The 14,160-nt window shown below is 44.7% G+C and overlaps 2 protein-coding genes across 2 annotated transcripts; both read right to left on the reverse strand.

Annotated features, from left to right (window-relative positions):
• Window positions 1-6,109: 6,109 nt before the first annotated feature.
• LOC105451600 lies at window positions 6,110-7,936 on the reverse strand. The gene is made up of 2 exons (XM_011692159.1): window positions 7,487-7,936; window positions 6,110-6,960 (listed from the first exon to the last, which is right to left on the reverse strand). The coding sequence occupies exons 1-2, from the start codon at window positions 7,684-7,686 to the stop codon at window positions 6,705-6,707; spliced, it is 456 nt and encodes a 151-aa protein (XP_011690461.1). The 5' UTR covers window positions 7,687-7,936; the 3' UTR covers window positions 6,110-6,704.
• A 472-nt stretch (window positions 7,937-8,408) lies between these two features.
• LOC105451601 lies at window positions 8,409-12,915 on the reverse strand. The gene is made up of 2 exons (XM_011692160.1): window positions 12,505-12,915; window positions 8,409-11,913 (listed from the first exon to the last, which is right to left on the reverse strand). The coding sequence occupies exon 2, from the start codon at window positions 11,483-11,485 to the stop codon at window positions 9,944-9,946; it is 1,542 nt and encodes a 513-aa protein (XP_011690462.1). The 5' UTR covers window positions 11,486-11,913; window positions 12,505-12,915; the 3' UTR covers window positions 8,409-9,943.
• Window positions 12,916-14,160: the final 1,245 nt, after the last annotated feature.

A 14,160-nucleotide genomic window follows, 5' to 3' on the forward strand; every position in this document is an offset into this window, starting at 1 on the left:
AATCCGTGACTCCGTGAGTCGCGCGGTCGGTCGGTCGGTCGGCGTCAACAGTCGCGGCGCGCGCGCCGCTGCTCCGTCTGATGATCCATCTCGGGTGGGGGGGAGGTAGCGTGCGGCGGGGGAGAGAGAGCGCGATCGATCCTCGATCGAAGCGAGGAGACAGTGGTGGTGGGGAGGGGGAAGGGGATCGCCGAGCGAGCGAACGATGGCCCGATCGATGTTTATCGCCGCGCGCCGCGAATGTCACTCGAAACGAGCCGGGGGGAAACGACCGTTACTCTCGCGAAACGCGACGCAAATCCCGCGGGACGTCAACCCGGACTGCCGCCACTGCCGCCGTCGCGGACGCTCATTGCCCGGGTGTCACTCGTTTTGTTGGATATACAGCGGTGCACCGCGCGCGTGTCCACGGAACGTGCTCGTTCGGGCGCCGCGCCGCGCCGGTCCGCTCGCGCTCGCGAAACGAAAACAGAGAGACGTGACCGTAAGTAGCGGCGAGCACGGCGGGGAAATACGAGCGAGCGAGCGATATCACCCACGATGCGCGAAGGCCGATCCGCGACTGGCGCGGGGTACGCAAGCGCCCGCATATTTAGCGCGCCGGCCAGCGCCATCTGCGCGACTCGGCAGGACTTAAACCCATGCCACGTACAGGGTGATCCATGTAAAATGTTACCGTGCTTTTTTCTCCTACTCTCGGGGAACAATTAAGGGATGGCGAGAGGGAATTCGTTTTTGGTCATTTAAGATTCTTCGGGGGGGGCTATTCGTTTCTAGGAACAAATGGAGCTCCGAAAACACCGCTGAAAACACCGCGGGGAATAAAAAGTAAGCTCCCTTATTCTTTTATTCTTACATAGATTAGAATTTTTTTTTCTTAAGGTAAATCTCGAGTTCTGCCGTCAGTCTGCGTATAAATTATTAGGTGAGATCATTCCTCCTCATCAATCCTTATCGAGGAGAAAATGGATGTTTCACGATATTTTCATATATCTTGTCTCGACCCTTTTCAACATAAAAAATACAAAACGTCTCGTAAAATGTAACGACTCTCTCCGATGATTTAATTTCGATATACTTATTTAAACACAGGACGACGAAACGAATCGATTTCTGACACGTTTCGAGAATAACTCCGGCGATTAAATTTAAAGGAGGATCCGCGGAAATACGGAGGGCGCCAACCTTACGTTTTCGGCGTAATACTAAGAAGTGTATATAATAACGCCGTTTTATTCAGTCTTGATTTGTAAATCACAATACTTCTCGACAATGCTCTTCGAGGCGCTATCCAGAATCCCTGAGAAAACATTCCGTTTGATGTTATTGTCTAATCTATTATTAAAAAGATAAACTTCAGGGTGAAACTTTATTGACATTTTGCCGCGTCAAGATTCGCCTCCCTCCGTTTGATGAAAATTTCAATGATGGCGCCAGGAAGCGCGGAGGAGATAAACGCGTTCCGCGAATTGTGGAGAGGGGTAGGGGGCGGGGAGGGCGGAGGATGTTAGATTTATTTACGAGAATTCTCGTAAATAAATCACCACGTTCGATCACCGTCTGCGACTTATTATCGCGGCGATAAGCCGCGTGTGATGGATTCGCCTCGCACCGACAATTAACAACGATTACGCGTTCCGATCGGCATTCCGTCTGCATTCGGTGGACACCACCTACGCCGGGATCGGAAAGCACCGTTCGAGAATTCGTTTCCCCGTCGCTGTCTTCTCTTCTCCGCGTTTCTCGGGACACCCAGGACCCGCTGCGCCGCGAACAGATTTCCCCGTGAGAGCCACGCGGCTCATCGGCCGCGCTCGGCCGTCTTCGGCCCTCGCGGCTTCCCCCGCGATCGCGGGCGGCTCGGGGGATACAACACGGCTCCGCGTCGACGGCAGCGGGACGCAGGATCGTAGGCTTAGGTAGGCGCGAATCCCCAGCCGATATCCAGCCGAACGGGCGATCCATTATAAGCTTAATGTATTTAATATATATTTGTGATGTATTGCATGATGTATTAATATATTTTTAGTATATTTAATACAAATTTTATTTTATAATATGTTATAACATTATATAGAAGTCTGCAGGTGAATCTCCTTTCTGGCAAGTAGTTTAATTAGTTTCCCTAATCGGATATTCTCGCGGGAACTATCCAACTTCGATAATGGATAGTTCGCTCGCGATCGGAATACGGCGATAAATCCGTCGCCGTTCAAAAATACTTTTAGATACGACAGAAATCGAAATAAACAGATGGTCGCGAACGGGACTATTGTTATTTATGACGTTTACATTGACGTTTGCGTTGATTTATTTACATTTCGCGTCCAGTTGGTAGATCACAAAATACCTTTAAGTACACGAAGATCTTTAGTCCCACAGACATCGTGGAACCGGCCACTGTTATCTGCAGGTAAACATCAAACATTACGTAAAATGTCGAAATCCAAGCGCAGTGATGCTACAATCATTTCCGAACTTTCGTCGTAACGCGGATGAACGAAGTGGCAAAAACGCGAAGTGATAAAGCCGCATGGGGTTTATGGGGCAAAGAATTGCGTATTCCGCACGATACGAGGAGTCTTATATCATGCGAGATCCCAGGTAGAACACAAAAGTCATACCTAATGCTATCATTATAAAGTCATATGATATCATATGGACGTCATTATGACTTCATTTGCCACTTGATATGTCATAAATAATGTAAGAATTGACGTCATTATGACGTCATTTGCTTCTATGTTGCACCTGGAATATAGTAGAAATGTTTAATTCCATGCGGAGAGAATTTTCTTTTAAAATTTATCCTGAAAATCATGTTAATTATGGGACATCATATTTAGTATTTCGACAAATGTTATGTGATTTTCTCTGTGTTTTTTCATTGTGCACTACAATAAATTTGTGATAGTATATATTTTAAAAAATAGTGAAAAATCACATAAAATTTGTCGAAATACTATGTTGTCCTACATGATTAATATGATTTTCACAGAGTAAATTTTAAAATAAAATCCTCTCCGTGCATTGCGATTGTATATCGAGTCGCGTTGAAGTCTCCCAATCACGATCATGGTCTCCTGATGTGCGTTTAATTTAATTTATTGAAAAAGAACCATAATTCATTTCTCTAAACGCTAAAAGTAAATAAATATTCTATATTCTACTCAATAATTCACTTCTATAGGTGTTTCCCGTTTTGATACGATATAGCGTCTTTTTCATAAAAAGATACTAAGCGAAAAGTATTTTCGACGCGAGACTCTACCCGCGTCTCCTGATCTCTGATCACCGCGTTCACGGGGTTCGCGGGGCGCGTAGAGACAGCTCTGTTTCTCGACCGGCTCTTTCAACATCGGGCGTCTAACGTAAGCGGCTCACCGACGCGGCGGCGGCGGCGGCGGCGGGCGGCCGGGCGATGCCCATCGACCACGCGGTTACGAACCGCATATATATACGCCTCTGTGTTGATACATGCGTGCGCGCGAACGACGACGACGATGATGACGACGCCGACGATGCTCGCTAATAGAAAACTCCTCGGCGGCGCCTAACTGCCGTCCTATACCAGAGGTGAGTTGCATGCGCGAAAGACTCTCTTTTTGCGTTCCGTCTCTCGCACTCACAGATCCGGACACACCGCGGGCTGTCCTGAGTAAATATTCCGGGATATTATTGTGAAAGAAAATCGTTTGTAGAACGAAAGGATAGATCTGGAAAGATGACGAGGTCGAAAATATTCCTAAGAAATTATAATAGTTAGAACCCGAGCGCGCGCGCGCGCGTGTTCGGATTGTTTATCTTCTGGGAATTGTCTCGCCCGCGGCTCGTCGAAAATAAGACTGAGACGAAGAAACGGGGAGCGAGAGTAGGTATTACGAAGTTGAATTTGTATTCGTCGTGTTTGCCATCGAGGAAGGATATTAAATGTACGTACTGCATTAAATACGTAACGTCATGTGTACGTTAAATTTATGAATTTCCTGAAATCCTCTGTCGGGAGTGATAACGATTGGAAAATTTCATATATCAATATTGCGGAAATCAACAATTTACAATTAATATCGTCCGTCGCGTATAAACGCATTTGGCGGATTACCCGAAAACCCTTTATTCCGCGGGTGGACGCGTATTACATTTTACAAATTTATCAAAGATCTGGGTCATGAAGGAATTATCGCGTAAAACCGGATTGCGGAGCACATCGGCTCTTCATCCGCGGAATATTCAATGAAAAAAAAAAGTAACTTGCGGTATGAAAGAAGAATCGCGGGGTGAGAGAGAGAGAGTTTACCTACCCGCGTTTCTGAGGCGAGGGAGTTTCGAGCTTTATTTGTTGCCGAAACGGTCGACTTCATAAAATTTCTCTCCGTCTCGCTTCCTCAAGCGCCGCGGCGGCGGCGGCGGCGGCGACGGCGGCGCGAGGTTGGTTCCTGGAAGCCCGCGCCGCGCCAGGCCGACCAGATAAACATTGTCGAGCCCAAAGTATTTTTCCCGAAAACTTTTTCGACCTCGCACTCTCCTCCCCGCTCTCGGAAATATTTGCGGAGTTCGCCTCTATATTTCCCTTCGTCGCGACGCGCGCCACGCTCGTCGCACGCCCTTGTCACCGCCTCTCAGCCCCGATGATCCACGGCGTAACAACCGCCGAAGGATGCGTCGGGATCTGCCTCGACAGCAGCTGCGTTTCTAGCATCGAAAGGCACTTATCTAAGGTACTTGTCGCATTTTTTTTCCCTTCCCTCGAGTCTCTCCCGCCTGATGTGGAGTGCCTCCGCGTGTGCACGAGCGTGCATGTTCCGGCCGCGTATCGCGACCAAGGATGCACGACACCTGCAAAAAAACCCGGGAGGAGCGGCTTCGGCGGTCGTGTTTGCAGTCGCAATCGGAAGACGGCGGGACGGTGGTTTATCAGGAGATAACGGAGAATGAAAGAACGGCTGTATGTGGGTGTGTGTATGTGTGTGTGTGTGTGAGAGACACCCGCGCGTACCGGAATTCGAGCGGACAATTGAGCGCGAGCACATCCCCAACAATTCCCTCCGCGCGCAAGCAAGCGGAAACTACTACCCCGGCGACTACAACTTGGTCTACAACGCGCCACGACGGTGGCGTCGCTTTCCTTCGTTCCACGAGCGTTTCTCTCTTTCTCTCTTTTTTTTCCTGTTGGTTTTACTCGCGGCCTGATTAATCTCGCTCTGCGACTAATCGCGTGACACGGCGGCCGATCGAGCCGAACGTGACGACGGCGACGGAAACGAGAGTTTTCCCTCCACGATAAATCGCACTGACAGCCCTAACCGATTCTTAATGGTGATCCCTGTTTTCATCTCGTCGGCGGTCCAATTAAGATATACACGGTGTCCCCCCCGTGATAGCGATACGTTTAAATCTTGATCGCGCACGTTCCGAAAGATCAAAATCCGCAGTCAACTTTTCTTCTACTCGGGGAAAATTTCAGCATAGCTCGCATTCATTGTATTCATTGCAGCCTGTTAAAATTCAACGATCTCGACTTTTCGTCTTCTTTCTTTTTTTTTTTGACCGAAAATGCGACACAGTTTCACCGTGGCTCGAGATGACTATCCGCGCCCGGGCGTTCTCGGTCGAAGAAAAATTGATATGGGATTGGATCGGCGGGACCGTCGTTAAAGTAATCGCCGCGGTACACCCCGTACATGAAGTAACAAAATTTAATTAATCGAGGTTAGCGCCGATCGGCATCGCTGCAACCGGTCCTAACCGCCCATCATATTACTCTGCAAGATAACCGCTGTCGTTAGCATGACCAGATAAATATTGTCGCTGAATATTGTCAGGGTAACTCGGGCGTAACCGCGTTTTCGCACTACATTCTTTTTTTTTGTCGTCTAATCGATAACGCGGTCGTTACTTTCCCTGTGTGTCGCGCGCATTAATTACAAATAATGGTTTTTCGCACTGCGCGCTTGTGTTGGACGGTTCAAAATAAATAGGGTAAGGCTTGGATTAATAAGGCAACAACACTGTATACACGCGGTGCATAACCGGTTGCGCGATTTAAATGCGTATATACGCAACTGTATGATGCATCCGTGTGTATAATCACGTATTGACGTGCGGGAGGTAAACATTAGTGGAGAATAAGGCTCGGATTTTAATATACGGTAAATTAATGACAGGCAGGTATAATATTTACATAGCGTTCTATATAAAGAGGACGGGTCTTCACAACACAGTCGGGATTATATGCTCCCCGATACGAAAGTCGAGCTAATTTGATTTTGAAATCTATGAAAAGTTCGCGCGATTTGGATTGTATTTAATTGTGCCATGTTTAACCTTTAAACCACTATATCGGTCTTACCGCTATCGGAACACTACTTGTCAACAATTTTCTTATTTGTCACCATTTAAACATATTTTATTTCTACATTGTATATGAGATTTTTTTGTTAACTCTCACATTAAAACATAGTTTTTCCTTTTCCCCATCAACAAGTATTTAGAAAACATACATAATTTTTATTATAATTAACTTATAAAATTAGCGAGAGTATAATAGCGGTCTGTCAGACCGACATTGTGGTTAGTGCGTGATTTTTTGGGCGTGGTGGTTTAAAGGTTAATTGTAGTAAGATTTATATTTCGTGTTGCTTCTCTCTTTTCGTATAAAGATCGCACGGATATAACCATGTAAGTCGAGCATATTTGGACTACTATTAGAAACTGCCACACACACTCGGGCATTTGCACGAGCCAGCATCGGATTGCGAGCTCGAATCGTCGCTACCGTGAGTTTCATCGCTGCAGACCGTACGAAATACTTCCCGCCGAAGATCGTCCGTTATGGCCGATCGTTTATCGGCGGACGACAAGTAATCCAAAAGGTCAGCAACAATTTCACGACGTGGCCTGTTGAAAAATGTACCCACTACCTCGGGAATATCGATGAGCGGCTGCTTCGATAGGACGTGCCTGCGAGAGCGATTTTAATGACGTATCATTAATCTCGAACGATATTCTCGTCGCGTATCAAATATTATAATTGGCGTTTCGCGTTTTTTTTAATAAAATTATTATTACAGAAGGGACACAAATTGAATATAAATTCCACACACGTGGAATGTGAAATTTACGGTGGGGAACGGTTTTGCTGAAGTATCTAGAAATTTAGCTAGATACAAATTTGAAAATAATTTTGTTAGACCAAATAATTGTGTAAAAATAATTAGAACGGTTAAACTGATTGCTAGCATGTCAAAATTTTTTAGCAGCATTATAATTATGCTTGTATATTCTACATAATTATTTTGAAAATCTAACAAAATTATTTTCAAATCTGTATCTAATTAAAATTTTAGATATTTTAGCAAAACTGTCCTTTTCGTATAAATATAACTATAACAAAACATAAGTATAATAATTACAACAGAACTGAGTATAAATTCAAACAAAATACGTATGTTATTTCGAAAGCAATTATATAAAGTATTAAGTGTACCTCAGTAAAGTGCCGATCAAGCCTCTGATTTCCGGGTGCGATTTAAGGTAAACTTCGTTTTCCTTTCGAGTGATCATTTTCATTTTGTTCAAAGCTTGCTTCTGATCTCTCATTAGCGCGCCCACATCGTAATTTTGCATGCCGTGCGGCGGATCCGCGGGATGAAAAGCGTTTCGGGCTTTAAAAGGCCGGTCGGACATAATGATCACCGAAAATATCTCTTGACAACGGAGTCCTCCCGCTAACGAAGCGTGCTTGTCACACGTAATATCTCTCGTACGTCAAATTTCCAATTATTACTTCGTGTAATATTTTTTTTTTGTGCATTTGTTCATGCGCTAAATCGCGCGGATACACGTCGCGCGACGAGATGTCCGTAAAATCGCACGAGTGACTTGACCGACGCAAAAAATTTGACGCGTATAAATTAGCTTTTGTTTTAACGCGAAATAACATACACGAATCTGCACACACACACACATACACACACGCACACACACATACACGCGATGCAACGGCACGGCATAAATATTGATGCAATCTATGACAGCGATACCCAGGCGATGACTCACGTCACGTTCATGTATACTTGCGAAGATTAGCTGACTATAAGCCTTTCTAGTTAGCAGCTTTGTGTGGAAAACCCAAGATGAATAGGTATGGACGTACGTTCAAAAAATACGTATATAGAACGTTACCTCGGACAATAGAGATAAAAATAAAATTCGACGATATTTTATTAAGCTTAAGACGATATTTTAATATATAAATTTTAATACAATATTTTAACACAAATAATTGCGATTGAAGTACTAATAAAATATATATCGATGGCGTTGTTTTGCAAACCGAATGAGGGATTAAGATTTTTTTGCTTTATGCTCGTGAGAAGGACCCAAATGTATGAAAAAAGTATTATCAGTTCAAATCTACGCTTTTATTTGTAAATTGTTTACATTTTGTTACGTAAATGTTAGCCATGGATATTTTCGTTCTGATGATAGATTCCCTGAGTTCGCGTCGAATATCTCTCTATACAATTTTGCAATGTGAATTTATTTGCTGATCGTGCCCTCGCATCCTAAAATAATACAGAGTGGCGCTGATCGAACGGTTTTCTCCCAAAATTCGGTTCGCCCTGTTTATAGTAAAGTAAATCGCGAGTTGGTATATAATAAGTGTTACATTTATCGCAGCTACAATTAATTACTGACTACCAAGTCGCGCGAGTGACAAGTTAATTGTCATATTAATCTCTTTATCTCTCCTATTATATTGTGTACACGCGACACACGCGATATCTGTCCTTTATTACATTCTCAGAAATATCTGATCCTGGTATTGTACTTGGCTCAGGAGAACCATGATGATCCTCTCTTTTTCTCGTTTTTGTCGTATACCGGCGTACCCGGGAACGTTAAATCAATATCGCTTTAATAAGTAGGCCCGTAGGCCGTTTTTTGCTTATCGATTCCGCGCGATCGTTACTGCGCCAGCGGGAGGATCGTGATTCGAGATAATTTCTTCCAGCAAGTTCCTCATTTGTTGTTTAAACGACTTGTTTATTCTCCCACATTTGACTAGATATTCAGAATTTCTATTATGTAATGCTTCCACGATATTTATACGAGAACATTACCTATAACTGCCTTAATGGCGGAGACTTTGCATCTTGGATGCGAAATTGACATACGCGGTAGAAAATAAAGAATATCTCTCGTGCATTTTACAGTTATACATATTTCAACCTGTTAGCACGGGAGGAGGCGAGGTTTTTCCCTCGAGAGGTGAGAGAATCACGTTCTTATTGCGCCTTTCCGAGGTGCGGTGGATCGTCCCCGCCGTTGCCGTAAAAAGCCGCTGATGTATCGCTCGCGTTGTACACTAACAGGTTAATATTCTACACGTTGTAAAACATAAAGAAAAAAAAGAAGGAAATAATACGAGCGAGCGAGAGCGCGCGCGCGCGCGCGGGGGCGCGAGTGATGGCGCGTCGCGAATACGGTAATTAAAATACCCCGGCAGGAAACGACGTCGCGCCATGGGCTCCTTTATTATCCCCGCCGGGCGACGACGACGCCGCGTACCCGAGTTTTTCTACGACTCATCGCTCAGTTCGCGGCATCGGATATTGCGACGGCGCGGCGACGGCGACGGCGACGTTGTTGATTTCTTTTTTTTTTTTCCTACTTTTCCTCGAGAAACGGGGGTTTTCTACGGGTTGCGCAAGAAAATAATGTAAATGCCCGTGAACGCGCAATTCGCGCGAAAGAAACGCGATGACGAGCAGGAGGAACTGTATGTACGCCGCAGCGAGATTGCGTAACGTTGTATGACAATAGAAGGAGTATCCCGCGATTTTTCACGCGGTTGCGGTTGCAATTGATAAGAACTCGATTCGTCATGCATGCATTTTTTTTCTTTTTTTTTTTTTTCGGCGGTCTGAGAAGGCCGATTCTAGATCGCGCACTGTAACTGTCTACTGGAGATGGTCGTGATAATATCCGGCCTCTTCTTCTTGACGCGCCGCAACTTGTTCACGAGCTTCCGCCGTAGTTTCTTGTGGGTAGCCAGCATCAGGAGCCACAGAATCGGCCATATCAGCCGGCATATCTTCATCACCACGAGATTGTTCATGCAGGCGAGGAGCAGACCGAAGAACCACGGGGCGCCCATCAGCAGGTACAGCTGCAAGAAGAGGAAGTATTTCTTCCTGAGAACGTTGGTGTGATTCCTCGTAGCTATCTCGGTGCTACGCTGTATCCGTATGATCTTGTACGTGGTGAACGCGAATAGCACATTGTTCCAGAAGAGCGTCAGCAGCGGTATGCCGAAGAAATATATGTTCACCACGTAGTTCGGCCCGCCGTGGTAACGGCGGTAATTCGGCTTGAGCGGGAGATCCTCCGAGATGCCGGGGCAGAATTCCAAGATGACGGCGACGACGGCGGGTAGGAGGGCGCCGCCCCACGCGAAAACGCCGTACAGCAGGAGTCGCCGGTTCTCCTCGCGACTCGTCTGCTGACCCGAGCCCATCATCCAGCGGAACCGCGTGATGGACAGGGCCATGTCGAAGCAGATCACGTTCAGCCAGAACACCGTGGCGTTCGTGAAGTATTGCATCAGTATCCACAGGAGCGTCTCGAAGTCGTCGCTCATCGGGACGCCGCACAGGTTGCAGTAGGCGAGAAACGTCAGCAGGCATCCCTGCAGCAGCAGGCAGACGTTGTGACGGAGCACCGCGCGATTGTAGATACTCCTGCCGAGCTCCGGCACGGACAGGTACACCACGACGACGATCGTCGAGAGGACGACGTGGGCGACGTTGGTGTCCATGTAGGTCTGCGCGCCCCAGAAGAACAACGACCGCAGATCGTTGCAGTGGTGAACGATCTCCTCTTCGCCCTCCCTCGACGATACGTTCGTCGCCACGCTGACGGTGGTAATAGTGGTGACAGTCGTCACGGTAATGACCGTCGTCGTTGTTGTTGACGTCGTTTTCGTGGTTTTCATCACCACCGTCGTTGAATTCTCTCCGTCCGGAGTCACTCCCGAGCCGACCTCCTCGCACTTGATCAGCACCGTCGTGCCGTTGATCATATTCTCTATGCAATAGTCCCTCAACGCGCGAAAGATGGAATAGATGTGCGGCAGATCGCGTGGACGGCGTCTCGAACTGTCATTGTCCTCCTCGTTATCGCGGCAATTCAAGCCCTGCGTGGACGCGATCACCGTGACGATCCGCTGCGGATGCTGCCGGGATGACGAGATCGTTCGCCAGGCATGATCGTGCGTGGTGTAGTTCAATCGGTCCAGCTTCGCATGGTGGACGCACTCGAGGTCCTCGTTGAACACGTAACCGGCGACGCAGCACTTGTTCGGCGACGCGTCGGGTCGCCGCGCGATCTCTGATGATGTTGTCGGATGAATCGGATGGGCCGCGATCGTGACCAGCAGGCGCAGCAGCAGGAAAAACGCGGCGGACGATGGCACGAGCATTGTGCTGGCGCACCCGATGCCTCACCTCCTCGCACTGACCGAACGTGTCCAGACTGTGACGATCGCGGACGTGTCTTGCCGATGTTTGACAAGTCGGAAACAATCCGCGGGGACCGCGGGCCTCTCTTGGCAGCGCGGCTATCGCAACGCGCCGCCGTGTTTTTCTTCCATTTCTCTGGATGACGCAGCCACGTACGGCAGTGCGAACTTTTATCGCGCGACGATGGTAGACCGGCTCGAACACCGACATTCGTCGGCGATTGAGAACCACAGACGTGCGGTCAATTTTTGCAATTGACCACTGGCGAAACCGATGAATCTTGCGGCGACGAGAGTCTGGAAATCTTCCGTTCGACACGTTGTGTGATGTATTGTTTGAAAGCTGATGGAGACAGGAAGAGAAGAGCCACGTGTTCCAGCTGAATTCTCTATTTAATACATATATTTAATTAAATAATATATTTTTATTAATTATTAATTTATTTTATTTTAATTTTATTAATTATTAATTAATTTTATAATTATTAATTAAATAACATATATATTTAATTAAATAATACAAGATAATTCTCTTGAATTTATAAAAAGCTATAATATTAGTCCATTATATTCAGAATATTTTGTATCAGTTTTCATACAACTTTATTAGATTTTTAATAAAAATTAAAGCTTCAACAAATTGCATGAAAAGTGTGAGCTAAGAATGACCTTACACAATATTATTAGATTTTGAATAAAAATCTAATGTATAACTCTATTAGATTTTCATTAAAAATTTTTATTAAAAATCTAATAAGCTATTGTTTAAAAAATCTTTGTGTAATTTACTTATTTATGAGTTTATTAAATCGTTAAAATAAAAATTTAATCAAATTATAAATATAAATTATAAATCACAAAAATTTTTTTAATGAACATAATTAAAGTAACTGTAATATAGATTATTATAGAGATTTGTTTTGAAATAAATATAATTCAAATTATATTCAAATTAACGTCAATTAAGTGTAATTGTATACTTCGTTATGCATCGCGGGGCTTTCCGTACGAATTGTTGCAAAGTGCAAAATATTCGCGACGCAGTACCGGCGGGAACCGGTGGGGATCGGCGCGGTCGATTTTACGACCAATTAATCGCGAGACACAAAGGGATTTTTCGTATATTTATGTGACAACACGGCGTGCATCTGTCTCGAGTGCGCGTCAATCACGCCGACGCGTGCGTGCCGATCGTGCAAAGAGTTTCCTCCCGTGGTGTCGTACGTTTCTCGGTATTCGTCCGTGGCAGCGCGTCGACGTGCGGAAAGCGCTCTAACGTCACGAGCGGTACGATTGTTGCAGGCAATAAATCCCCATCTTGATCCTTTCGCGAAACACGGCGAGGATATACCGGCGCGGCTTCGGATTCTGCGGAACAGCGGAGAGCAGCCGTGTACGGGACACACGTGAAGGTGAACGTCGCCACCCGTGGAAGGGGGACAAGGACGAGGAAAAGGTAGGGTGATACAACTGGAGTAGTTAGTGCGTCAGCGACGGATGTAACTACTGTTAACAGTGGTAATGGTGGTGGTGGTGGTGGTGGTGGTGATGGTGGTGGTGGTGGTAGTAGCAGTGGCGAAGAGACCGTCGACTTGAATCGCGATTCTCTCGAGGGAATTGCAAATCGCGAGACTGAGTCTTACGAAATTAACCGTTCGAGCGAAGTTACCACTAATCAGGCAGGAGATTAGGTTTATACGGTTAAGTTTATACGGTTATCGTATCTGCGCGCGTGAAAAGTGCATTCATTATCTCCCAGACCGCTGGCACTGACTCGTAAGCGCCTATTATATATAATTTGCAGATTTGCTTTATAAATATAAAATTGTAATAAATATATTATAAATATAAATATAATATATCAATATAAAAATATATTTTAATGTATATTAATTCAGTAATTAAATGGCAATAATTAAATACATTAAACTGCTCTTTCAGGCGATAGTTAATTTATTTTATTTTATGCTATGTGAAATATTTATATACGACTGACAGTTGACGCAATAATAATCGACCAATGATAATAGCCGACGACTATATATTACATAAATATACATATATGTACTGTTTGATCTGAAAATTGTTTCTTTTTTTATATTTTAACAATCATCTATCTGTTTCTTTTCTAATTTTACTATACTTTTCGTCGGTGAATCTTGCTGACAACGATTTACATACGGTCGATATAACGCAATTTCATCATTTTCAACACAGGATATCGATGCTAGATGGCGCCAGGCTCTCGAATAACGCACAGTCTGTTTGTAATTAGTAAATTTAAATAAGAGGCTTCTCCATTTTATTTTTGTCCTTCGCACATTAGTGGTTTGAATTTAATCTAAGTCTCAGAATCGGATATAAAATCTAATATATAACTCTATTAGATTTTCATTAAAAATTTTTATTAAAAACTAATAAGCTATTGTTTAAAAAATCTTTGTGTAATTTAATTATTTATGAGTTTATTAAATTGTTAAAATAAAAAGTTTTTAAAAGGCAGTTTTGCCGACAAAAAATGGGAGCAATTAAAAATTGATAGTATATACAGATAAATAAGGTAAACATTCGTAAATCGCAGCATAGCGGAGGAAGCTGTGTACCAGCCGAATCGGCCGTACATACATACATACATA

This window comes from Wasmannia auropunctata, unplaced genomic scaffold (genome assembly GCF_000956235.1).
Source record: "Wasmannia auropunctata unplaced genomic scaffold, wasmannia.A_1.0 LD336049.1, whole genome shotgun sequence".
NCBI classification, from domain to species: Eukaryota; Metazoa; Arthropoda; class Insecta; order Hymenoptera; family Formicidae; genus Wasmannia; species Wasmannia auropunctata.